We start from the raw sequence: 25,210 nt of genomic DNA on the forward strand, positions 1-25,210 counted from the left end.
GACTACCCAGTCTAGTCCCAAGGTACATTGCTATTGTGTCCATCATTGGAGTCAGAATTTTAATAGGCACATATCCCATGTGGTACATGAATTTGTACGGTATTGCTTATTCAAATTCAAGATGGCAGTGTTACCTATTTTTTTCCTTTCCCCACCCATGCCCTGTTTCCAGTGATGGTAATATGACTATATGTTACTTTGTGTTCAAATGTTAGTATTTTAAATGATTTTTGGTTTTGGTTTGCTGATTTGTCTCACTTCATTTTAATTGAGAGGACTGTCTCTTTAAAACTCAATTTTATTTTATTGGGCCGGAGAAGTGGCGCCTAGAGGTAAGGTGTCTGTCTGCTCTATCCCCCGGCATCCCATATGGTCCCCCCAAGCCAGAAGCGATTTCTGAGCGCATAGCCAGGAGTGTAACCCCTGAGCGTCCAACGGGTGTAGCCCAAACAAAACAAAACAAAATAAAAACCAACTCAATTTTGTTTCTATAACTGCCATTTAGGTGGTTCCAGAGTCAGATCAACATATATTCTAAATCCTATCTTCTACTATCCTTATTTTTAAATTTTTAAAATAAATTTATTTAAAGAAAATGCATCACATAGTTGACATAACTTATAATACATCTGTTTCAAAATGACCAAAAACAAAGTTATTTAAAAAAATAAAAAATAGGGGCCGGGCGGTGGCGCTAAAGGTAAGGTGCCTGCCTTGCCTGCGCTAGCCTCGGACGGACCGCGGTTCGATCCCCCGGCGTCCCATATGGTCCCCCAAGCCAGGAGCGACTTCTGAGCGCATAGCCAGGAGTAACCCCTGAGCGTCACCGGGTGTGGCCCAAAAACCAAAAAAAAAAAAAAAAAAAAAAAAAAAAAAAAAAAAAAAAAAAAAAAAAAATAAAAAATAGAAAAACTAAAGAAATGGAGGAGAAAGGAAAGAAGAAAAAGTTCAGTGGCAAGTATATTTGAAAATTATTGTATCACCAATGAATTAAAGCAGTAGCAGAAGGTTTAGTAAGCTCTTCCTTTTTTTTAATAAGAGTTAAAAGAAATGCAGTAAAAACGATGTGAGATGACATGAAGCTCACCACAAAGAGTGATGAGTACAGTTAGAGAAATAACTACATTGAGAACTATCATAATAATGTGAATGAATGAGGGAAGTAGAAAACCTGTCTCAGAGTACAGGCAGGGGTGGGTTGGGGTGGGGAGGAGAGAGATTTGGGACATTGGTGATGGGAATGTTGGCCTGGTGAAGGTTATGTTTTTTACATGACTGAAACCCAACTACAATCATACTTGTAATCAAGGTGTTTAAGTAAAGATTTAATTAAAAATAAAACACCATGATTTAAAAAAAAATAAACAACTGTATGAGTGGCAATTAGCCTAAATACAAGGAGACCTTACCACTGATGTATTCTGCCATAAGACCAACTCACACACACGTGCGGCTTTGGGTTGAGCAGGGAAACTACACACAACTACTACACCACACACCCTCTCTTATGGAAGTATAACAACCTTCTCATCAGTTACCTTGCTTTAAAAAATTCTCTCTTCTCTCTCCCTCTCTCCCTCCCCTCTCTCTCCTCCCTCTCTCCTCTCTCTCCCTCCCCCCCTCACCTTTAAAAAATTTTTGTGACTTAGTATTCAGTCTCCATCTATGATATATGGACATGGGCCATATCTTTTCATCTATTTTCTGTCTCTGGGGATGATGGAGTTATTTCTTAAGCCTCTCATAATTTCCATAGTACTTTATTTTGTGAATGTACAGTTTTTAGTCCCGTGTTAGATATTAGGTTATTTTCCTTCTGTGCTGCTGTGAAATACAAGTTTCCTCATCTGTCTTTTTTTTTTTTTTTTTTTTTTTTGGTTTTTGGGTCACACCCGGCGGTGCTCAGCGGTTACTCCTGGCTGTCTGCTCAGAAATAGCTCCTGGCAGGCACGGGGGACCATGTGGGACACCGGGATTCGAACCAACCACCTTTGGTTCTGGATCGGCTGCTTGCAAGGCAAACGCCACTGTACTATCTCTCCGGGCCGTCATCTGTCTTTTTTAAAAGGAAGTACTGTGTTAGCTGGTAAATGCATATAAAGCTTGCAGCTATTATAAATCAATCTCATGTTGTTTTCCATTATCACTAATCATGTACAGTGACTGAATGTATGGCATCATTTCTCTTTTGGTAATTTTCAGTTACTTAATCTTATGCTAGAGATTACAATTCAGTACAAATGATTCTCTATGATCATATCTCAAATTATGCAAGAAACATCCAGTAATGGATTCTTGTGCCTTTTGCCACCCTTTGTTGTTTCATTTTGATGTGTTGTAAACAAAAAATCAGGCATTCTTATTTTAAAATGTCAATGTTCTGTGCCACGCATTTGGTGTTCTTCAGTGTACTTAATTCTTTTCTCAATTCCTTGTATCAGACACTATTTTTACACTGATGAAAATATTTTAGATGACTGTATAGATTGATTTTCAGCAAGCTTTTACTAAGTCCTTGTTCTGCCTTAGTTTCTAAGATACTTTCTGCTATTGAAAAATCCCTATTAATATTTCATAGTGTCTCAAACTTCTATAATTTAACAGTCATATTGTTGCTCTTTCAAAGCTCTGCTTTCCTCATTTAAGATTTGTCTTTTAAATTATTACTAGTTTTTTAAGGGCTTGATTGATAGCATAGCAGGTAGGGTGCTTGCCTTGTACATGGCCAACATGGATCCCTGGTATCCCATATGATCCTTTGAGCCCTAGCAAGTGATTCCTGAGCTCAAGGCAGGAGCTCAGCATCACAAGATGTTGCCCAAAACCCCCTCCACAAAACAATATTAATTTTTAATACTTGGATTCTGTTAAATATGTGAATATTTTCTTTACTCAAAGCATTAGAATATAAAATCTGATGTTACTATCTGTGCTTTTTCTTTACTGTGTTAACATCGTCAGAAACTTACTGCTTTGTTCCATCAGAACAAAGCATCTCTGTTTGAGTAAAAATAAAATACTAGGGTTAGATTGATGGCTGACCTGGGTTCAACCCCCAGCATCTCATATGGTACCTCGAGCCCCATTAAGAATAATCCCTGGGCCCGGAGAGATAGCACAGCGGCGTTTGCTTTGCAAGCAGCTGATCCAGGACCAAAGGTGGTTGGTTCGAATCCCGGTGTCCCATATGGTCCCCCGTGCCTGCCAGGAGCTATTTCTGAGCAGACAGCCAGGAGTAACCCCTGAGCACCACCGGGTGTGGCCCCAAAACAAAACAAAACAAAAAAAGAAAAAAAGAAGAATTCCTGAGTGCAGAGCCAGGATCAACTTTTGAGCAATGCCAAGTGTGGCCCAAAACCAAAAGGGGAAAAAATTGGGGGGAATCATTTTCCTTGAACTTAATTAATGTGATGTGGTCTTTTGCAGTGGGTTGATGGAGATACTTAAAAGTCTTTTTGGGCCAGAGCGATACCACAGCAGTAAGGCCTTTGCCTTGCATGCAGCTAACACAGAATGGACCTTTGTTCGAATTCCGGCATTCCATATGGTTCCCATATGTCGCCAGGAGCGACTTCTGAGCACAGAAACAGGAGAAACCCCTGAGCACCACTGGGTGTGACCCAAAAACCAAAACCAAAGTGGTGGTGGGGGGGCTTTTTCTACTTAGACTTAAATATAGTTTCAAAATGTGGCAAATGTATTGGATAGAGATACTTGTGTTTTTTGTTTCGGTGTAGGGGTTTCACACAAAGTGGTAACTTTGTCTTTAAAGAGCTACGAGATTTCTGGGTGGTTATATTATTTTTATCAAAACGCTTATCCAGGAGTAACCCCTGAGCATCACCTGGTGTGTGACCCAAAATTAAAAAAAAAAAATTGACTCAATTCCCATCTCTCATTACAGCTTCAGAACTTGTGTCCACTAGGGCCAATTCAGTAGAGCCGTTTGTATTTTAATGCAATTCAGTATCTTTTCATTATCCTCAGATTGGTGCTGGTTTTTCTCTATTAGGCTTTAGCCATCTGTTGCCTAAGAGACAGATTCAGACTTCTGTTTATTATGAACCAGAAGTAATGTTTACACTTTTAAGTGCCTGGAGAACTTTTAAAAAAGCACTTCATGTTAGTGAAAGTCACATGCAATTATAATTTTTATAAGTCAACTCTTGGATTGTATTTATTCTTACTTATTCATATATGGTATCTGTCAGCTTTTATTCCATAATAACAGGGTTGATTAATTGCAACAGAGAGATCATTGGGTCTTAAGAGACCCAAATACTCACCATTTGTTCAGTTGCAGAAAATATTTGTCTACCAGCCTCAAATCTATGGTAATGATTCTTGAGACTTGGCTGGTGAACTTCTTGATATGCCCTTGAGACTTTGATGTGAAATTCAAAGGCTAAAGCTTTTAATTTTTTCCTCACTTCTCCGTAAGGTTTTTTTTCTCACTGCTTGTTGAATTGATGGTATAAAAATTACCCATAGAGGATAAAACTACTTTTATCTTAAGCAGGAATCAAAAGAGTGTGCCATTGTCCTCATAAGTGGCATACGCTTCTTATCAAAAACAGTCTATTTTAGGTAGGTTGTCCTTGATAAATGTTGTTATTCATTACTGAATATTGTTTTAGTAGTCTTTGTGACAAAACTGCAGCTATTTTTTCCTACATACTTAATCTCTGCATTCTCCACAGATTAAAAATAGATGAATGTACAACTTTTTATTAAGTATGATATTTACACTATTGCAACAAGTAAGGCTTATTAGTAAATTGATTTTGAAAATCATTCTTCACAAAATTTTGTCACATTTATGCAGAGAATTATTAACCAGCAAGTATTTGGGGGGAAAAAAACATACCAGCGATAATCCCCTAATCACTGGCAAGTCTTGGGACATAGGTGTCTGATAAAACCCCGTTTCCTCATAAAGAAATACTTTCTTGGCACTCCCCAGGTCCTCCAAACTGCTTTTTTTCCCCCTGTGGCTTAGGGTTTCAGTACTCTGTAAATTCATTTTTCCAAGAACTTTAGAATCTTTGAGTCCAGCAGCACTGAGCAGAACTGGGCATCTAATTGTTTTGAAAACTCAGATCAGTGTTCTAAAGCAAATGGTGGCTAGGAGACTGCACACACACATTTCTGCCTCTTTAGGAGTATGTATTTTTGCTTTACTACATAAGAACTACAATTTTAATATATTTTCCCTAAACCTGGCAGGTGTGACAACAGCGCTCTCTCTCTCTCTCTCTCTCTCTCTCTCTCTCTCTCTCTCTCTCTCTCTCTCTCTCTCTCTCTCTCTCTCTCTCTCTCTCCCTCCCTCCCTTTCTCTCTCCCTCTCCCGCGCCCACTCCCTCACCCTCTCCGTCTCCCTCTCCCTCTCTCTGTCGCTCCCGCCCTCCCTCTCCCTCGTCCCCTCTCTCCCTCTCTCCCTCTCCCCCTCCCTCTCTCTCTCCCTCCCTCCTTCCCTCTCTCTCTCCCTCCCTCCCTCCCTCTCCCCCTCAATTGACTTGAGCCAGAAGCCTGGCCTGACCCTGGTATAGACCAACCATTTAATTAGATTGCAAAAAGATACCTAGTCAGTTAGCATCTAAAGTGGTACAATATATCTGTGACCAATTTTTTGGTGTTTGAAAGTAATTCTTCTGTTTTGTCAAGGTTCTAAGGCCCAGCAACTTCTACAGGGACTGCAAGCCAGTGACGAAAGTCAGCAGCTCCAGGCCGTGATTGAAATGTGCCAGTTACTGGTCATGGGCAATGAAGAGACACTGGGAGGGTTTCCTGTCAAAAGTGTTGTTCCAGCTTTGGTGAGCTAAAAGTTTCTCATTTACTTCAGCTGTTTCCCGCAACCTATTAATTTTTTGATGGAAAGCATGTTATTTTGAATTTTAAAACCCGACAAAATGAAAGGAGTGTAATTTAGGGGTTTTTATTTTATACATAGAAATGATGCCTATGATGAATTAATTTTTTTTTTTTTTTTTTTTTTGTGGTTTTTGGGTCACACCCGGCAGTGCTCAGGGGTTACTCCTGGCTCCATGCTCAGAAATTGCTCCTGGCAGGCACAGGGGACCATATGGGACGCTGGGATTCGAACCGATGACCTCTTGCATGAAAGGCAAACACTTTACCTCCATGCTATCTCTCCAGCCCTGAATTAATTTTTAATTTGGTTTTTGGGCCATACCCAGCAGTGCTCAGCGATTACTTCTGCTCAGAGATTACTCCTGGCAGAATTAACCATATGGATGCCAGCGATCAAATGCAAAGCAATCTCCCTACCTACTGTACTATCACTTTGGCCTCTGCAATTAATCTTCTAAACAAATGTTCTATCCCCCTCTCCCCATTATTCTTTCTCTTAACCAGGTATTATGCAGGGCAGTTATAAAGAGCTCACTTCGGTTTTATTTGTAGGCCAGAGCTATAAGGTTTCATGGTTGATAATAATGTGCACAGCACAGCTGTGAAGGTAATTTGAGTAGATTCTTTCTGTTAAAAGGACTTCTTGGGACTGGAGAGATATATGGCTAATCCTGTTTTAATTCTTGGCACTGCATGGTCCCCCAGTTTAGCCAGTGCAACCTTGAAGGCTTCTGAGCACTGTTAAAATGACCCAGACAGGTTCGGGGAACAACATGGGCTGTCATGAATTAACCTTGTTGGCCACGTGCAAGGCAAACATCCTGCACACTGTACTATGTCTCCATCCTGACCCAGATAATCTTGATAAAGTAACATTGCATTCATGGCCCTTAAGTTAATCTGTATGCCTGTTCTTCCTTTTTGCTCAAAAGATGAGGCACACTCACTCATATTCTTTCCTTCTGTAGCAGGTTGTGAACTGTTTGAAAAGAAAGCTATTTAAACATAGTGTGGAATAGCTGACTACAGAGCTTGTTTTTTTCTCACTGATTTTTATTGTAATGTGTGCAGGTGATTGAAGCCATATTTTCTTTTTTTTTTTTTTTTTTTTTTAATTTTGGTTTTTGGGTCACACCCCACAGTGCTCAGGGGCTACACCTGGCTCTACGCCCTCGGCAGGCTGGAGGACCATATGGGATTCTGGGACTCGAACCACCGCCCTTCTGCATGGAAGGCGAATGCCCTACCTCCATGCTATTTCTCTGGCCCAGAAGCCACATTTTCACCTTGCAAAAGCAAGTGCCTTAACAGCCCTATACCATCTCTCAGATAAACAGACCTTGTTCTATATAAAGAAATACATTTTTTTTTATAAAGGCTGAACTGGAATAGTGAATGAAGGTTTCACTTTTTACCATATTACCTCCAACAGTAGTAGTTTAAGTTTTGATATATACCATTCTCGCTGGTTTTTAGAAATTTCATTGTTTTGTATTTCCCTGATGATAATTGATGAACACTTTTTTTAATGCCTATTGCAAAGCTTCTAATTATTTTTAATATAGATTTTTTAAAATTAATTTATTTGTTTAGTTTTGTGAATGCTGCATGTATCTCAGATGTTAGCTCTTGATCCTGTTTATGATGTGGTTTGCAACAGTTTATCCCATTCAATAGCATGTTTTTTTTATTTTAGCTAGTGTATCTTTTCTTCATACAAAAAGTTTTTAGTTTAATACAGTCCCAGCAGTTATTTTTGCTTTTTGTTTTCTTTGACAGAGTTATTCAAGATACCTGATATCATAACCTGGAGAATTTTGGCTTTGTTTTCTTTGATGTATTTTATGGATTCTAATCTTTGAGGTCTTTAATCCACTTTAAATTTTTTGTATAGTATGATACATAACCAATTCATTTTTGGCTCCTATCTGTCCTGTTTCCCCATTACCATTTGTTGAAGAGGCTTTGAGGCTTTTCTTGTCCATTACTTGCACCCAGCTCATTTTTCATAGATAAACCGTTACTATATCTAAGGTTTTTTAGCTCTATTTACCCCTTCTTTTGGAAGTAGGGTCCACACCCAGCAGTGCTCAGGGATTTTTCCTGATTGTGCAATAAGGAATCACTCTTGGGAGATTCAGGGAACTATTTGTGGAGCAGGTGATCAAACTTGGTCAGCTATGTGCAAATCATGGCTTACTTCCCTTTGTACTAGTACTTCATCAGTCTCAGTTTCTTTGACATTCATTTTAACCAGTTTCTGGTCTCACTAATTTGAATCTGATCACCTCTGCATTGTACATTTTCCCCCAAATTATTGTCTTTAGTAAGATCACGAATAATTTGACCTTGAATTTTTCTTAGTATTTTAAAAGACTGCTTCATTCTGGGTTTTTTTTTCCCCTATGTTCTTTCATTCTTGGGGTCTTCGGTAGCTCTAAAAGCTTTCAAGTCAGGATAGAAGCCGTAATAGAAAACTGAGTATTGTCTTTTGGATTTATCTGCTTAAACATCTGGTAATGCAATTTCTTTGAGTCTTTGTGGGTTTTATTGCTCTTCAATCCATCATATGTTGGAACTGAGTCTTGCATAGAAGGCAGTAAATGGAATGAGATGACACCATTTTACTACCCACCAAACCATCATGCTTGGTTATGATTATGATTATTGCTTGTTCTCTGGACCACACCTGGTAGTGGTCAGGCTGGCTTACTCCTGACTGCACTCAGTGATCACTCCTGGCAGGACCATATATGGTGCCAGGGATTTAATTTAGGATGGACACTTGTTACGCAAGCACACTGCATGTTGTATTCTCTCCCTCTTCAGCTCCATTAATCTTCATGCTTTAGATTTTGCTTGATGCACATTTTCTTTGTTTGTTTGGTTTGGTGTTTTTTTTTTTGGGGGGGGTCACATTCAGCAGTGCTCAGGGGTTTATTCCTGGCTTGACACTCAGAAATCGCTACTGGCAGGCTCGGGGGATCATATGGGATGCCAGGATTCCTTCTGCATGCAAGGCAAACGCCCTACACCTCCATGCTATCTCTCCAGCCCTGCTTATGTACATTTTCATGTTGCTTTAGTAGTTGACTTCTGGTTGAATTCAACATTTTTTTACTTTGTAATTAGGAAGTAAAATAAATAAGTAATAGATTTACCTTATGCTATAATTAAGGTGTGGTTTTATTAGTTACTTTAAGCTTTATTGAGAAGCTATTACATAGAAATGTTGAAACATTTATTCAGTTCCTTTTGTTTTTTTTGTTTTTGGGTAACACCCGGTAGGCACTCAGGGGTTACTCGTGGTTCTGCGCTCAGAACTCACACTGGCAGACTCGGGAGCAATATGGGATGCCAGGAATTGAACCTGGGTCAGCTGTGTGGAAGGCAAATGCCCTGTTGTGCTCTCTTCCCGGCCCCTCAATTCAATTTATTGATTGTTGATTTGGCTTAAGTGTGTAAAAAATAGATCTGCACATCTTAGCTCATGCATTAATAATGACTACTGCTTTATATTTATTTTCATTATTTGTTTTTATTTTAAACTACAATTGAATACTGTAAGTAGGTATTAATCCATGGCTTTAAAATTGGAAGTCATAATCATGTGGTGACTGGGATTATATTCATAGCACCTTAAAAATGGAAGAATTTGTTCTTTCTGTTAATGTCTTTCCAATTGGGTGTTTTCTGTAACAAAGTGTTGTGTCTGTATGTGTCACTGTGTTTATTTGCTTAATTCAATATCACCAAATGATTTACATTTAAAATTTAACTGGAAGATAGTGTTTCCCCAGCTAGGAGATAATCTTCTGTTGCTTTGATGACTTAAAGAGGATGTAATGTCTAGCCCAGTGGCTTTGAAAAACATAGTTGAACCTCAAGTTCTTTTCCACAGGAAAATTAAAATATAAATAATTTGGCTGTTACAGTTTGTTTTTTGAGTGATCAGTATTGTGTGTAAATACTATATTTATGTTTTACAGCTGAGTTAAATGATGCTGGCACAGTATTACTGTATTTATACTAGTTTAGGCTGTGATTTTGAAGTTGTATTGACAGTTGTGGATTTGATAAATGACATTGCACTGCTGTCTTCAGTGTCATGTTAGAGAAAAAAAGACCATAGATGTTTGTTGCAAGCTTCAGGAAGGTTTGCTTCTGATGTTGATATTGAGCTGCTATTTAGCAAGGTTTCCAAGTTAGAGCTGTTGTATGTGACTAATACCTTCCTTAATACAATCATTCCTGTGTATTTTCGTGGTCTTCAGCTTGATAATATCCTAAGTATAATAATTTCTTGTGAATGAGGATTTAACTTAATATTTATGGTAATAGTCTTGAGATACTTTCTAGATACTTTTTAGATAATGAGAAATACTTTAAGGGCATTTTTTTTTTTCAAGCGCAGCCGCTAATACTGTTACTTTTATTAACAGATAACATTACTACAGATGGAGCATAATTTTGATATTGTGAGTATGTGCTTTATATTTTATATTTTAAAAAGACAATCCAAATTTAAATGTGATGTTTGTATTGAATGTAAATCCTTTTTTCTTTTCTAGATGAATCATGCCTGTCGAGCCTTAACATACATGATGGAAGCACTTCCTCGCTCATCTGCTGTTGTAGTAGATGCAATTCCTGTCTTTTTGGAAAAGGTAATACTGTTTCTGTATGACTTCTTCAAAGTCTATGTAGGTTACCAAACCAACAATACATGGCTTCTATATCTTTTACTTTTGGGATGGAGAGAGTCAGGGGCTGTTTTAAAAGACATCTTTTTAGTATCTATTATTAAATGAAAGTGTATTTTCTAGATACCATTCTAGAAAAGTTTTATATATGTGGTAGTCAGTAGTTGAAAGTTAACACTAATAAAATATTTATATTTATATTTACATTTATATTTCTGCACTACATCCACCAGCATTTTGGTTACTCCTGGCTCTCTGCATAGAAATTACTCCTTGTGGACTTGGGGGCATTTGCCTTGCACGTGCTAACCTAGGACAGACCTTGGTTCTATCCCTGGCGTCCGATGTGGTTCCCCAAGCCAGGAGTGATTTCTGAATGCATAGCAGGGTCCAAAAACCAAAAAAATAAAATAATTGGATGATAAACTTTGAAACAGGGTATAAAGTTTAAAACCCAATTTGTCATAGAATGAATGCAGCTCATTTTAAATATAAAGATTTAGTTCTGATTAGATTTGGTTTATTCTCTGTATAAAATATTTTTAGTAACTTCAAACCAGTAAATTGGATAGGGATTATTGTTGCTTAAGCTTAAAGATCACTGGCTTCCTATAGTGAGTTTCATGTTAAAAGATGGTATCGATTGACTAAATGATAAATACTATGTTTGAGACAAGTGACTAGAATTGAACTTGGATGATGACCTTAAGTCACCTAATTAAATATGTTCCCAGCTGCAAGTGATTCAGTGCATTGATGTGGCAGAGCAGGCCTTGACTGCCTTGGAGATGTTATCGAGGAGACACAGTAAAGCCATTCTGCAGGCGGTAAGTATTGTTACCTAAATATTAGATTTTTTTTTAATATTGGATTATTAGATCTATGTTTTTATATTTACAGATTGTAATCAATGTATGAAAGTGTTTAATTTGTTTTGTGTTTTTCTTATAAGTAGGATAGTTCTTCACTTAAATGCCTTTTTTTTTTTTTTTTTTTTTTAGGGTGGTTTGGCAGACTGCCTACTCTATCTGGAGTTCTTTAGCATCAATGCCCAAAGAAATGCACTAGCAATTGCAGCCAATTGCTGCCAGAGTATCACACCAGATGAATTTCATTTTGTGGCAGATTCCCTCCCATTGCTTACCCAAAGGCTAACCCATCAGGTAAAACAGAAACCTAAGAGCCATTTTCAACTACGTTCTTAAATACTGACTGGATTTTTAAATTGGAGATGTTCTGATTTATGCTTTTCATGTGTTATCCAGTCATATGCCATATTTTTTTTCATAAAGTATGAGTGTATATACCCAAATGAACTTTGTTTTATGTATTTGATATCTTTAACTATTCTGACTTTGAGGGGTAGGGTAATTTATCAAACAATGAGTATTTACTGCATGTTATGGTCAGAATCTCCTTTTGGAAAGGCAGTGTCCAGAAAGGTAAATAAGACTAGAATAATATATACTAAGATCCGAAGAGATGAGTTAGGGTCGGCAGTAGAAATAAATGGGGGGAAAATGTAGATTGGAACTGGGGTTGTTAAAGGGGAGGGAACAGTTGATTAGGAGCTGAAATCCACAAGGCTGGTTTTTGTATAGTCTTAAGAGGCAGAGCTTACTGAGGCCAAGGATGAGTAAGATGGTAAATTTAACCATGTTTTTTGTACAGAAAGTGAATTTTCTTTTGTGAATTGGCTTTTAAAAGTATACAGATAATTTGCTTAAAAACTAGGCAAGTTTGGTAGCATAAAATACATGAAGAGATTTAGGGGGCCGGAGAGATAGCATGGAGGTAACGCATTTGCATTGCATACAGAAGGATGGTGGTTCGAATCCTGGCATTCCACATGGTCCCCTATGCCTGCCAGGGGTGATTTCTGAGCAGAGAGCAGGAGTAACCCCTGAGTGCTGCCAGGTGTGACCCAAAAACCAAAAAAAAAAAAGAGAGAGAGAGAGATTTAGGTAAAAGATTGAAATCATTGTTACAATCTCAAGTATTTTGCATAAGATGATTTAGAAACACAATGCTATTATTTCTGAAATTAAGTAGTCTGGATGACTTTTACTTTATAGAGACACAAATCTGTAAAGTGTTCTACAAATAAATGTAAAGTGTTCTTTGCATTTGAAACCTATTCATCAATGAGGGTAAAACAAGCTATATTAAAATACCTGCTACACCATTAACATTACATTATTCATTCTGTTAGAATTATTTCAGATGTTTTCTCTGAGATCACTAGTACTTTTACTATTATTCAAAGTGAATATAGCAAATATATGACTTGTTTTTCACATTAATAAATCTGACTCATTTCCAAATGTTTAGCTATTTCAACATTTTAGTGTATGTGAATTCTTTAAAGGTTTCTACTTTGAATTCTTAGATATTTGAGTTATAGAATCCTATCAGGGTGTTCCTTTTTGTTTTTTATTTTGCTGGGTTTTTTTTTCTTTTTTAATTTGTTGAGTCCTTTTTAAACTACGGGCTCTCTCAGTGTGATTTTGCTTTTACTTTTGTTTATTCTTTTTTGTGGGTTTGTTTGTTTTAGGTTTTGAGTCACACCAGGTGATGCCCAAGGGTTACTCCTGTGTGCTCAGAAATTGCTCCTGGCTCAGGGGACCATATAGGACGCTGGGGATCGAACCCAGGTTTGTCCTATGTCAGCCGCATGCAAGGCAAATGCCCCAATGCTGTGCTATCACTCAGGCCCCAAGTTTTGATTTTGAATCAAGTTACTGCCTGTTCCTTGTTTACATTCATTTCAGAATCCACATCTAATTGAGTTGGCCTTGAGGAATTTGTGGTTGGAAAGAAGATATGGTTATAAAGTATGACTAAAATATTTTTTATTAAAAACGCTTTTTCTTTATTAACATTCAGGACAAAAAATCTGTGGAAAGCACTTGCCTTTGTTTTGCACGTCTAGTGGACAACTTCCAACATGAAGAAGTAAGCAAGCATTTATGTAGTCTTTGAGGGCATTTTCATGAATCTGTTAAATGGCGGAAATCAACATTAACGATATCTTTTTTTTTTTTTCATGCATTTGTTTAGAATTTACTCCAGCAGGTTGCCTCCAAAGATCTGCTTACAAATGTTCAACAACTATTGGTAGTGACTCCGCCAATTTTAAGTTCTGGAATGTTTATAATGGTGGTTCGCATGTTTTCTCTCATGTGTTCCAACTGTCCAACTTTAGCCGTTCAACTTATGAAGCAAAGTAAGTACTGTTTTATTTTACTTGTAAGGAGGAAGTGTGTGTCCTTCCAGAGAAATAAAGTAATTCGGGACCGGGTAGGTGGCGCTGGAGGTAAGGTGTCTGCCTTGCAAGCGCTAGCCAAGGAAGGACCGCGGTTCGATCCCCCGGCGTCCCATATGGTCCCCCCAAGCCAGGGGCGATTTCTGAGCACATAGCCAGGAGTAACCCCTGAGCGTCAAATGGGTGTGGCCCAAAAACCAAAAAAAAAAAAGAAAAAAGAAATAAAGTAATTCTAAGTCAGAGAAATTGGACAGGTTGTTAAATATCATTGTTATCAGACGTTAAGGTCAAAAAATGTTGAATGTGCCATTAAAGTTGAGCAATAGATTAATACTTCATCTGCAGGCTTTTTAGATTAATTTGTATTTATTTTTGCCACTAGCGGTTTTTTGTAATATTAAAACCTAAATTATTGCTTTCTACTTACACATTATCATTAGTGTAAATTTTTTTATTAGGAGAATTAAGTTTCATATTATCACTTAACTATTGTCATCCACTCACTGGTAATTCTGTTAATTAGATGTAGAAGTTGACCTGATTCTAGAATGCTTCCTTACTCAAAAAGTTGGGACTTAGTTATACAGATAATTTGTTTTGATATTGCTACTTTACTGTTTCTAAACTTTCTCTAATCTTACCCATTGATCTGCAGATAGTTCATTTTACTGCTATTTTGGTTGACTTTCTCTAATACATTTTACACAGAAACATTGGATTTCAGCCTATTTGTTTTAGGATTATTACTAATAAAGTATTCACTTAAACACAAAAGCATCTTAATCGTAGGCGGTTTCATTTCTATTTTAAACCTGGCCGATGTCAGTATTTTTGACAGTAAAATTTGACAATTCCTCAGAAAGAATATGAAGTAATGGGGGGCGGTCAGCTTTACATTTAATTATTTTCTTGTCTGTGAGTTAGCTCATAGACATGGTATTCCAGAAAACATTGTTTCCTTTTGCCTTGGAGCAGTATGCTTTCTGCTTAGGTCAGTTTAAGATTTTAACTCTTGGAGCCAGAGCGATAGCACAGCAGTAGGGCATTTGCCTTGCATGTGACTGACCTGGAACAGACCCGGGTTTGATCCTTGGCATCCCCAATGGTCCTCTGAACCTGGCAGGAGTAACCCCTGAGTGTTGCTGGATGTGGCCCAAAAGCCAAAAAAGAAAGGTTTAAATTCTTGGGTAGTCATATATAGTGTACTTTTCATACTAAATCTTTAGAAACTCCTTGGATTTTACATTTGCTAAAGTTTCACTATAGATTTTTTTTATATTTGGGTCATCATTATCATAAATAAATACAACTTTGAATTTGGGGATTTTTTTTTCCTTTCACTTTGTTTGATTATTTTTACTTATTTTGCACACTTTGGGGACTTTACCATCCATTCTAATAGAGCACATTAGATTTATTTTCTTCTGTAAAAACAAAAGAAATAAGAACTTTCTAAATTCTCTAATCTCTGGGCTGGAGCAGTTGCGCAAGCAGTATGGCGTTTGCCTTGTACGAGCTAACCTAGGATGGACCTTGCTTCAATCCCCGGATGTCCCATATGGTCCCCAAGCCAAGAGCGATTTCTGGGTGCATAACCAGGTGTAACCCCAGAGCGACATCTGGTGTCGCCCAAAAAAACAAAAAGCAAACAAACAAACAAAAAAAAAACCCACCTCTAATCTCAAAAGAAAATGAAAGAAGCTTTATAAAATGCTATTTTATACAGTCACAATTTCTACAAGAGTTGATAAAACTACGTTTCAAGAAATAAAATGGGGAGGGGGGGCCTGGAGAGATTGCACATCAGTAAGGCGTTTGCCTTGCAGGCAGTTGACCTGGGAGGGACCCCGTTCGATTCCCATATGGTCTCCCAGCTTGCAAGGAGCGATTTCTGAGTGCAGAGCCAGGAGTAACCCCTGAGCACCGCTGGGTGTGGCCCAAAAACCAACTAATTAATAAATAGTTTTAAAAAATTAAAATTTTGGTTTATGGTTTTGGGCCATACCTACCAGTGCCTCAGGTATTATCTGCCTGTTGTTTCACTTATGACCTTCCAGTTGGGGTTTGATGTTGAGAGCCTAATAGTTTGGGAGCAGTTTACTAGCTGGCTAGAGGTATTTTGGAGCTGTGGCAGGCTGACAAAGGACTCTACATCTGACCTTCTTGCCCTTTTACCCTCCTGTCGGTGTGGATTATTTGCCACTCATAAAAATTACCAAGATTTCTTTCCCCTTCAAGGGGATAGGGGAATGGGAATCAATTTCTCATTCTGGGAGCTCTTTGAGGATCCATCGATAACCAGTCAAGGAGTAAACTTGACACAGCACTCAGGGTTTTATTCCAGGCAGTCCTCAGTGGACTGGTGATAGAACCAGGTAGGCAGTCTATTTTACTTTTAAAATTAATAGTAAAATGGGTACCTGTAATAAATTAATTTTAGTCCCTGCCTTCCATTGTGCCATGGATGTTGGACTCTGTCTCTCTCACTTGCTCGCTTGTCCCCCTCCACACAGGATCAAACCCTGGACGCATTAAAAAAAAAATGAAGTTAATAGTAAAATAATAGAGAATTTGCTGATTATTTTCTAACACTAATGAAATATTACATGTGAGTAATACTTTTAGAAACATAAGGCAGGGCAACAAAGACCTAGTCCTGTCTTTAGATTTTAGCTTTTGGGAGGAGAATCTTGTAAATGCACATATTTTCCACTGGCCTCTTATACACCAACCAACTAGTACCAACTAGGACTCATTCTTAAAAGGACTCTGGGGACTGATAATAGGATATTTTAATGAACTCCATTTTAACATTGGAAGGTTAATATTTTATAAGGAGATATTTTCCTTGATCATAATATGGTAAAATTCAGGTGATCTCTTGACTATTTGTATCCTACTGGCTGTGTTTTCAGTATATAAAAATAAAAACATATAAATTTATTAGACTTGGAGACTATTCTGAACACATTAAGAAGGTCTGATCCTTGGCATTGTCTTTAGCACTTCAGGAGTGAGTGCTAAGCCAAAGTAACCCCTGAACATTGCTAAGCATGTGCTCCTCCTGCCACCATACATCCCCAAGTGGGGAAGAGGGGAGTTTGATTTCTAATTAGGTACCAAGCTGAAAGATTAGGACTCCGCCTGAGGTCCTCAAAAAGAAATGGTTAAATCTTCATAAATTGTCCTTTCAATTATTGTTGAAGTAAATCATTTGTTTGTCACTTTTAACTTTTGTAATATAGAAAATAAAGTCTTGCATAGTGAATGATTCCCTTTTAAATTAATTATAAAGTTAAGTTTCATAGGCTTTTGTTTTTTGTTGTTGGTTTTACAGACATTGCAGAAACACTTCACTTCCTCCTATGTGGTGCCTCCAATGGAAGTTGTCAGGAACAGATTGATCTTGTTCCACGAAGTCCTCAAGAACTGTATGAATTGACATCTCTGATTTGGTAAAGATTGAGCTGATAGGATTTATATGGGGGTATTTTGAGATTAATATTTCCCCAAAATGGCCACATTGCTTCCTAGGATGGGGGCTATAATGGTGTTGCTTTGCTTTTTCAGCGAACTTATGCCATGTTTACCCAAGGAAGGAATTTTTGCTGTTGATACTATGCTGAAAAAGGGAAATGCACAGAACACAGATGGAGCAATATGGCAGTGGCGTGATGACCGGGGTCTCTGGCATCCTTATAATAGGATTGACAGCCGGATCATTGAGGTAGTAGTTTTATTGTACCATTTAAATGGATCAGTTTTGGTGGAGAGTGGGGGAGTCGGGATGGACTGGGGAGGTGTATATGGGTACTTAAATATGCTCAATTTTGAATTAATCAAGATTCTCTCATTTTGTCTCCTGAGAACAAGATCCTCATTTCTGTTCAGGTCAGAAAACATGGTGTTCTAGTCCTGCTTCTGCTGCTCACTACCTGATTGACTTGGAGCAAGTAATTTGAGTTCTTTGTTCCATAGTTTCCTCATTTCTGAAAGGAAACATTGGAGGACTTAGACTACATGTATTAGGAGCTCCCCCCCCCCCCCCATACATCCTACACAAAAGAAATCTTTAGAAAAATGATAATTTACAAATAGATAGCTACTTCTTACTATTTCAAATCAAACATAAAAACAACTGAATATCCTTTAGGAGTATGCTTAAATTTTGATGCACAAATTGCCTTATGCATTTTATTGGGATAAATTTTGATGACAGATGATACACAAAAACACAATATATAAAATTACACCTGTTTGGGACTCAGAAAAATTAGTGACAAATAAAGAAAAGGCAAATATTTAAGTGATTTTTATTTTCTCTCAGAGGTTTTGTATATGCACGAATTTGTGTGTACTTTAACTATTGTTTTCGAACTTGTCCATTTTAAGACTGTTGTAAAATATTTCAGTAATTCTTAAGTCAGCAAAGTAATTGGTCTAGTTTATAAAGGGTTGGAAATGCCAAGGCCTCATTTGCTAATATCCTCAACTGGTACTTGAATTCTTAAGAATGTCACTTACGAGGCCAAAGAGAAAAGACAGACAGCATGTAAGGCACTTTGCCTTGCATGCTACTGAATTGAATTCTATCCACGGTGCTACATACAGTTACCCAAGCCTGCCAGGAGTAAGCCCTAAGGACCACTGGCTATGGCGCCAAAGCAAAAATTCAAACAGTTACCACATATGTAGGCAATCTCCTTCAAAGGATATCTTTCAGTTTCTCAAGATGAATTTTTGGTAGACTTTTTGACCATTGACTCAAGTTATAAAATTAGTAAGCTTGTATGGGATATCTGAATTCTGGAGTTAGGGGTGTAGCTCAGTGATAAAACACTTGCCTTGCATATGTGAGGCCTGAATTTGATCCCTGGTTTCAAACAAAATAGGAAAACTGAATTCAAAGCCACTTTTTTTTTTTTTTTGATTTTTGGGTCACACCCGGCGGTGCTCAGGGGTTACTCCTGGCTGTCTGCTCAGAAATAGCTCCTGGCAGGCACGGGGGACCATATGGGACACCGGGATTCGAACCAACCACCTTTGGTCCTGGATCGGCTGCTTGCAAGGCAAACGCCGCTGTTCTATCTCTCCGGGCCCCCAAAGCCACTTTTTTTTAAAGCTACTGTTATTCATCTCTAACTTGTGCAATTAGCTTTATTCTCTGAGCAGGTCATGGTTGCTAAGTGTCTCAGTAGCATTTTCTGGATAAATTTTCTATTAGCTTATTATTGCTTATGAATTCTGTCTTAATCTAGGAATTCTATAGATGGGATTGTTAAATTAATGAATAGTCTGCATGGGAGAGATAGTGTAGTGGGTAGGGCATTTGCTTTATACACGGCAACCTGGATTCCACATCGGGCATCTCATGGACCCCCAGCCTGCTGGGAATGAGTCCTAGTGCAGAGCAAGGAGTAACCTCTGAATATTGCCAGGTGTGGTCCAAACAAACAAAAAGAATGAATATCCCTTCACATTTAAAAAAAACATAATCAAACAGTTAAGTAAGCTGTTTTGTTTTAGTTGTGTATTGTGTAGTGCATGTAACCCAGGAGATTGCTCTCAATTCCATATATGTCCCTTGTATTCTAAATGCATCATTTAAATGTATAATAAATATTCTGTTCTTTCCTGGACAGAAACATTTTGTTTAAAGGAGGATTTTTGATGGGCTTTATGAATCTATGATGTAAATAACATTTAATAGAAAAATTAGATACTAAGACTTACAGATAAACTTTTTTCTCTACCAGCAGTGTCTTAAAATCTTTATCCATATTGTGTCTTCATAACTGGACCTTTCATCAGGATTTTACTTATTTATGTCTCGGGACTAAAAAGGGTCTTTGGTGTATTTGTCTGAATTAAGAATTTTTTTTTGATTTGAGCTTTATCATATCCATACTAGTCTTTCTCCAAAATATTACTTCCATCTTCTAATCCCTGGTGAAATGAATATGTAAGTTAGCACTTGCAGATTTATGGTAGGACCCCACTGTGTCTTAAGTTAATACATTTCTCCATGTTTATATTCAAGGTTTCTCTTTCTTTGCTCTCAGGCAGCCCATCAGGTCGGTGAGGATGAGATAAGCTTGTCCACTCTGGGACGAGTTTATACTATTGATTTTAATTCTATGCAGCAAATCAATGAGGACACGGGAACAGCACGTGCCATTCAGAGAAAACCTAACCCCTTAGCCAATACTAACACTAGTAAGTACCTATTCAGGTAAAATTTGGATTGTATTATAGAAATACTCACATGAGTATTATTTATAAAATACTGTTGCATATTTTTAACCAATGTAAGAGAGTTGTATGCCAGTAATCATTCATAGATTGTTTTTATTAGTGAGCTGTCTTAACTGTTATTTCCTTATTATTCTAATTTTCAGTATGCTGGGTTCTAGTCAGAATTAGCCATAAATATCAAATAGAGTATAAAACCTACTCTACATTTAATCTATCTCATCATACCAGTTATTTATAGCCAGTGACTAAGTATAAAATATTAAGCCAACTATTTTTTTTAAATTCTAATCATAAAAGAAAAAAACTTAAGAAAACTAGATGAGGGACTGGAGTGGTAGCACAATGGGGAGGGCATTTGCCTTGCACACAGCCAACCTGGGTTTGATCTCTGGCATCCCATATGGTCCCCCGAGCCTGCCAGGAGTGACCCCTGAGCACTTCAGGGTATGGCCCAAAAACAAAGAAAAAAGAAAACTAGATGATCATGATATTTTTATTTGGGTTTCTGACATTTATCCATCTCAAGAATTGAGTAGTTTAGAGTACAAGGGTCCATAGACTGTTGAATGGTTAAGTTTGCATCTCTGTCCCTGAGCTCAACTATGCTCTTACACTTTTGCGCTATATAGGCACATAAAGTCTATAAACACAAACATAGGCAGTGTATAAACATAAGTAGCTTACCGTTCTGTCAGATTGTCAAAAGCTTGAGCTGTTAAATGGTTTTGCCAACCCCTAGTCTAGAGCTTTGCTTTTCATTATCATTCCTTTGACCATAGTTTTTAAAGTAAAGTGATAACTTATACTGTATTTCCCTAGCTCTTTAGCAAAAAAAGGCTGTTTCTCAAACTATTTCTTACTAATTTGTAATATACTGATTTGTTCCCCTTATCAGTAAAATAAAGTGTTGTGGTTTCTTCTGATCTTTATCTGGTCAGAATAGACTAGTGTTTTTCAAGGAGGTTAAATTATGCTTTAATGCTATCTTCAGCATTTGTGGAACTCGGATCTTACCAGGTAATTTAATTTGCTTCATAATTTAAAAAGAAAGCCTTTTCAAGTCATAGTCTGAGTTCTCTTCGTTCTTAATGTATTGCTTTTAAAATCTGTATCTTCAGGACTGTAATTCTTTTTTATAGGTGGATATTCAGAGTTAAAGAAGGATGATGCTCGAGCACAGCTTATGAAAGAGGATCCGGAACTGGCTAAGTCTTTCATTAAGACATTGTTTGGTGTTCTTTATGAAGTGTATAGTTCCTCAGCAGGACCTGCGGTCAGACATAAGTGCCTTAGAGCAATTCTTAGGATAATTTATTTTGCGGATGCTGAACTTCTGAAGGATGTCCTGAAAAATCATGCTGTTTCAAGGTGTGTTCATTAAACTAGAGAGATAACCATTATAATTTCAAATTTCTGCAAGAATTTTAGAAACCAAGCCATTACAGTTAAACTGGAATATAATATAATAATATTATGTGCAATAGCACAGGATGGAATGTTTGAAGTATGTTAGATAAAGAATAAAGTATGTAAAAGAAAATGAGCTTTAAAGAAAGTTACTGTTGAGAGTATGAGTCCACCATCTTCTATCAGTGTGTAGCCTTCCTTAATGAGCATTTAAAAACATTTATTAACTGGAATGGACTGGTTTAACAATTTAAATATTTTGCTCTGAAATTAAATTTATGCTAGTCAAAAATAATGATCACATTCCCAGACATTATTTATACAAATGCTTTCTCTTTTTAGTCACATTGCCTCCATGCTATCAAGCCAGGACTTGAAGATAGTAGTTGGAGCACTTCAGATGGCAGAAATCTTAATGCAGAAGTTACCTGATATTTTTAGTGTTTACTTCAGAAGAGAAGGTAATGTCATTCATAATAATTATGGCCAATTTTTTTGTTTTTCTTTCATTACAAATAAAGTAGGGGCCGGCGAGGTGGCGCTAGAGGTAAGGTGTCTGCCTTGCAAGCGCTAGCCAAGGATCAGGACCGCGGTTCGATCCCCCGGCAACCCATATGGTCCCCCCAAGTCAGGGGCAATTTCTGAGCGCTTAGCCAGGAGTAACCCCTGAGCATCAAACGGGTGTGGCCTGAAAAAAAAACAAAAAAAGAAAAAGAAATAAAGCAGTCACCTATAGGTGAGTTCTTATAGTTCAAATAGTTTGTTCTTTTTATCTAATACAGGTAATGTGAAATTTATTTTCATTTGGTGATTCTTAGTTTTAATGATTTGATTATCAGTAGCTGTATCATTCACTTAAAATATATGCTAGAATAGTTCCTTGGAAAAATTCAGGTCTATTCTAATGAATCCTTACTAAATCCATACTAAAGAATGAATTTTTCATTTACTACATAGTTAATAGGGTACCTTAAATTTATAATAATCAAATCGTTACTGGTCTACTGCTGAAATAATCATAGAAGATGTGCTTTCCTATTCTTGGGTATTTCAAATATATATTTGCATTGGTCATTTGGATGGGGTTTTTTTGGTTTTCTTTTCTCCCACATTCAGTGACACTCGGGTTACTCCTGACTCTGTGCTCAGAAATCACCCCTGGCTTGAGAGATCATATGGGACGTCGGGGATCGAACGGAGGTTCTCTGGGTCAACCGTGTGCAAGGCAAACGCCCCATCTCTGTGCTATTGCTCCAACCCTCATTTGGATGATGGGTTTTTTGTTTGTTTTCGGTTTTTGGGCCACACCCAGTGGCGCTTAGCGTTTTCTCCTTGTTCTGTTCTCAGAAACCACTCCTGGCAGGCACGGGGGACCACATGGAATACCGGGATTCGAACCACCCCCTGTCCTGGGTTGGCCACTTGCAAGGCAAATGCCCTACCTCTTTGCTATCTCTCCAGCCCCATAATTCGGATGATTTTTAAAAATTTATGGTTTTATCTTTATGATTATTGGCTTTTTTTTTTTGAAGGTTCAGGAAATAATATTCACTTAATAAGTGTAATAGTATTACACTTCATGTAATTCCTACCTTTATCACCGATCTTATCAACACTCCTTTTTTCACATTCACTTTTTCCTAAACTAGATCCATAGTTCTTCACATCTTGAAAATGTAATAAGTATATTATGCAGTAGTATGAAATAGTGGGAAGAGTTTTTTTTACCATTAATTTCACCTCTTTTTCAAATAAAAGTGGGCTTACAGAAAGTTACCAGTGTGTATAAACAAAGGGTAAACTCTTCCATTTTCTAGAAGTGAGTATTGTTAACAGATAAGATGTTTATGTGAATAGAAGTTGTCTCTGCTCATATTAGCATTTGTATTTTCTTATTTTTAATTTTAAGTTATTGTCCTTTGCAATTTTTGCTTTTGACTTTTTTTTTTGGGTTTTGGACCACATCAGTCAGTGTTCAGAGGCTACTCATGGCTCAGCACTCAGGAATCACTCTACTATATGGGATACCTGGGATCGAACCTGAGTCAACCATAGGAAGGGAAATGACCTCCCCACTGTACTCTTTGTGTGTGTGTGTGTGTGTGGTTTGATTTTACTTGTTTGTTTCACTTTCCTGATTTCAGGAGTGTCCAAAACTATCTTAGTTGGCCCCCGCGCCCCCCCCCCCACCTTTTTATTTTTTAAGTAAAAACGGGCTGTATTCAGAAGTACTAAGGAAGGAGAGATTAACAAAGAGAGTAATATGCTCAAGAAAGAACAAAGGCTTCAAGGTGGAGAAAGCCTAGGTATACATCCCAGCATGAAAACTGGAAAGTATACATCTCAAGAGGGGGAGATGTAAAGAACATATTCATGGGCCTCAGAAGCACATGTGCCTTTGCCCTCTACTTTTATAGATAGGTTCAGTTGTGTTAGCAGATTGAATTTCCCTCTTCTCAAGTGTGTGTTACCCTCTTCAGTAGTGAATGTGTGGAAGAGTTTCAAAAATTTTTTGCAGCTTGTATGTGGCTAGCTCTGTTCTTTCCTATTTCATCTTAATGTCACATTTAAATTCTTATACCTCTAGTACACTATTTTACCTCATGAGCCAATTACTATTTGTAATTTTTATTAAGATATTTCCCCTTCCGGTAAGTGACTTAGAAGTCATTTCCTTTGTTTCGTGGTTGTCATATGTGGCGGTCACTGTGCCTCAAGGTATTGGCGGAGGACTGGTTATGCTCAAGGGGAATATGATATAGTACTGGAGATCAAACCTAGGCCACAGCATATAGAATAAGTGCTCTAGACTATTGCTTCACCCAATACTGTGGGTGTGTGAGCATGTATTCATACATTCAATGACATATTTGCCTAAGATTATTTGCAGAGGCAACTGTTTTGACACTTTTCTTCCTCCCATGTATATTCTGTATTCCACATAAGAATCTTCTTCCAGAGAGGTTGCTCTTTGACTTTGCTATAAGGATATAAAAGTCATTTTTTAGTTCCAATTATTAATAGCAAAGATGATGCTGTGGTTTTTGTCTCATTGCAGCATTTCAAGTTCACGAATTTAGGTCTTTATTTCTTTCTTCTCTTGACTTTATGATGGGGGGGGGGTCACACATCTCGCAGTGTTACTAGCCAGGGATCACACTGGTGTTCCTGTCACTGCTCTAGACCCTGCAAGCTGTGCTTTTAGCTTGGTGTCACATCATTTAGTTGCAATGTTTGTGGTTCTTGCCATGCTTATCCACTATTATGGTGCTGCAGTCTCAAACAGCAGACCTGTAAGGAGACCAAGTTCAGCTCTTGTGGGTGGCACCAATAACCTAATATGGCTTCATGCCTGGAATAGCGGGCCCCCCCCCCCCAGAAAAAGCCATACCTTTCTCTTTTCTGCCCCTCCCTTCTTATCTTCACTAATTCTCTTAATAGCAATTAATACAAGAGTCTGGGGTACCCAGAGCCATATCCAGGGATGCTTGGCTGGGACACTTCTGTGGTGCTGGGAATTCAAGAACAAATCTAGCATTTGCTAAGGAGACATATTCAGTTTATGTTCAGTTTTCTCCCCATCTGGCTCTCATGCTCCTTGTGTACTGTTTCTACTATTGAGTCTTGATTTTGTAAGTCCTGATTCAGTGCTTTACTTTAGGATTTTATACCCTTTAAATTGTATATAATGGGGCTGGAGAGGTAGTAT

General features: G+C 37.7%; 1 protein-coding gene across 8 annotated transcripts in view; it reads left to right on the forward strand.

Annotated features, from left to right (window-relative positions):
- TRIP12 (thyroid hormone receptor interactor 12) overlaps nt 1–25,210 on the forward strand; it is a 115,969-nt gene that overhangs the window by 44,102 nt on the left and 46,657 nt on the right. For 4 of the 8 annotated variants that reach the window (XM_049769281.1, XM_049769283.1, XM_049769285.1 and 1 more), the window contains 12 exons: nt 5,665–5,813; nt 10,314–10,349; nt 10,443–10,538; nt 11,309–11,401; nt 11,576–11,737; nt 13,461–13,529; nt 13,635–13,800; nt 17,177–17,294; nt 17,410–17,566; nt 19,902–20,055; nt 21,234–21,462; nt 21,844–21,962. In XM_049769281.1, coding sequence (XP_049625238.1) covers nt 5,665–5,813; nt 10,314–10,349; nt 10,443–10,538; nt 11,309–11,401; nt 11,576–11,737; nt 13,461–13,529; nt 13,635–13,800; nt 17,177–17,294; nt 17,410–17,566; nt 19,902–20,055; nt 21,234–21,462; nt 21,844–21,962 — 1,548 coding nt within the window. Of the gene's footprint in view, nt 1–5,664; nt 5,814–10,313; nt 10,350–10,442; nt 10,539–11,308; nt 11,402–11,575; nt 11,738–13,460; nt 13,530–13,634; nt 13,801–17,176; nt 17,295–17,409; nt 17,570–19,901; nt 20,056–21,233; nt 21,463–21,843; nt 21,963–25,210 lie in introns of all 8 variants that reach the window. The other 4 variants (XM_049769280.1, XM_049769282.1, XM_049769284.1 and 1 more) reach the window with 2 other exon arrangements.

Source organism: Suncus etruscus, chromosome 2 (assembly GCF_024139225.1).
Source record: "Suncus etruscus isolate mSunEtr1 chromosome 2, mSunEtr1.pri.cur, whole genome shotgun sequence".
NCBI classification, from domain to species: domain Eukaryota; kingdom Metazoa; phylum Chordata; class Mammalia; order Eulipotyphla; family Soricidae; genus Suncus; species Suncus etruscus.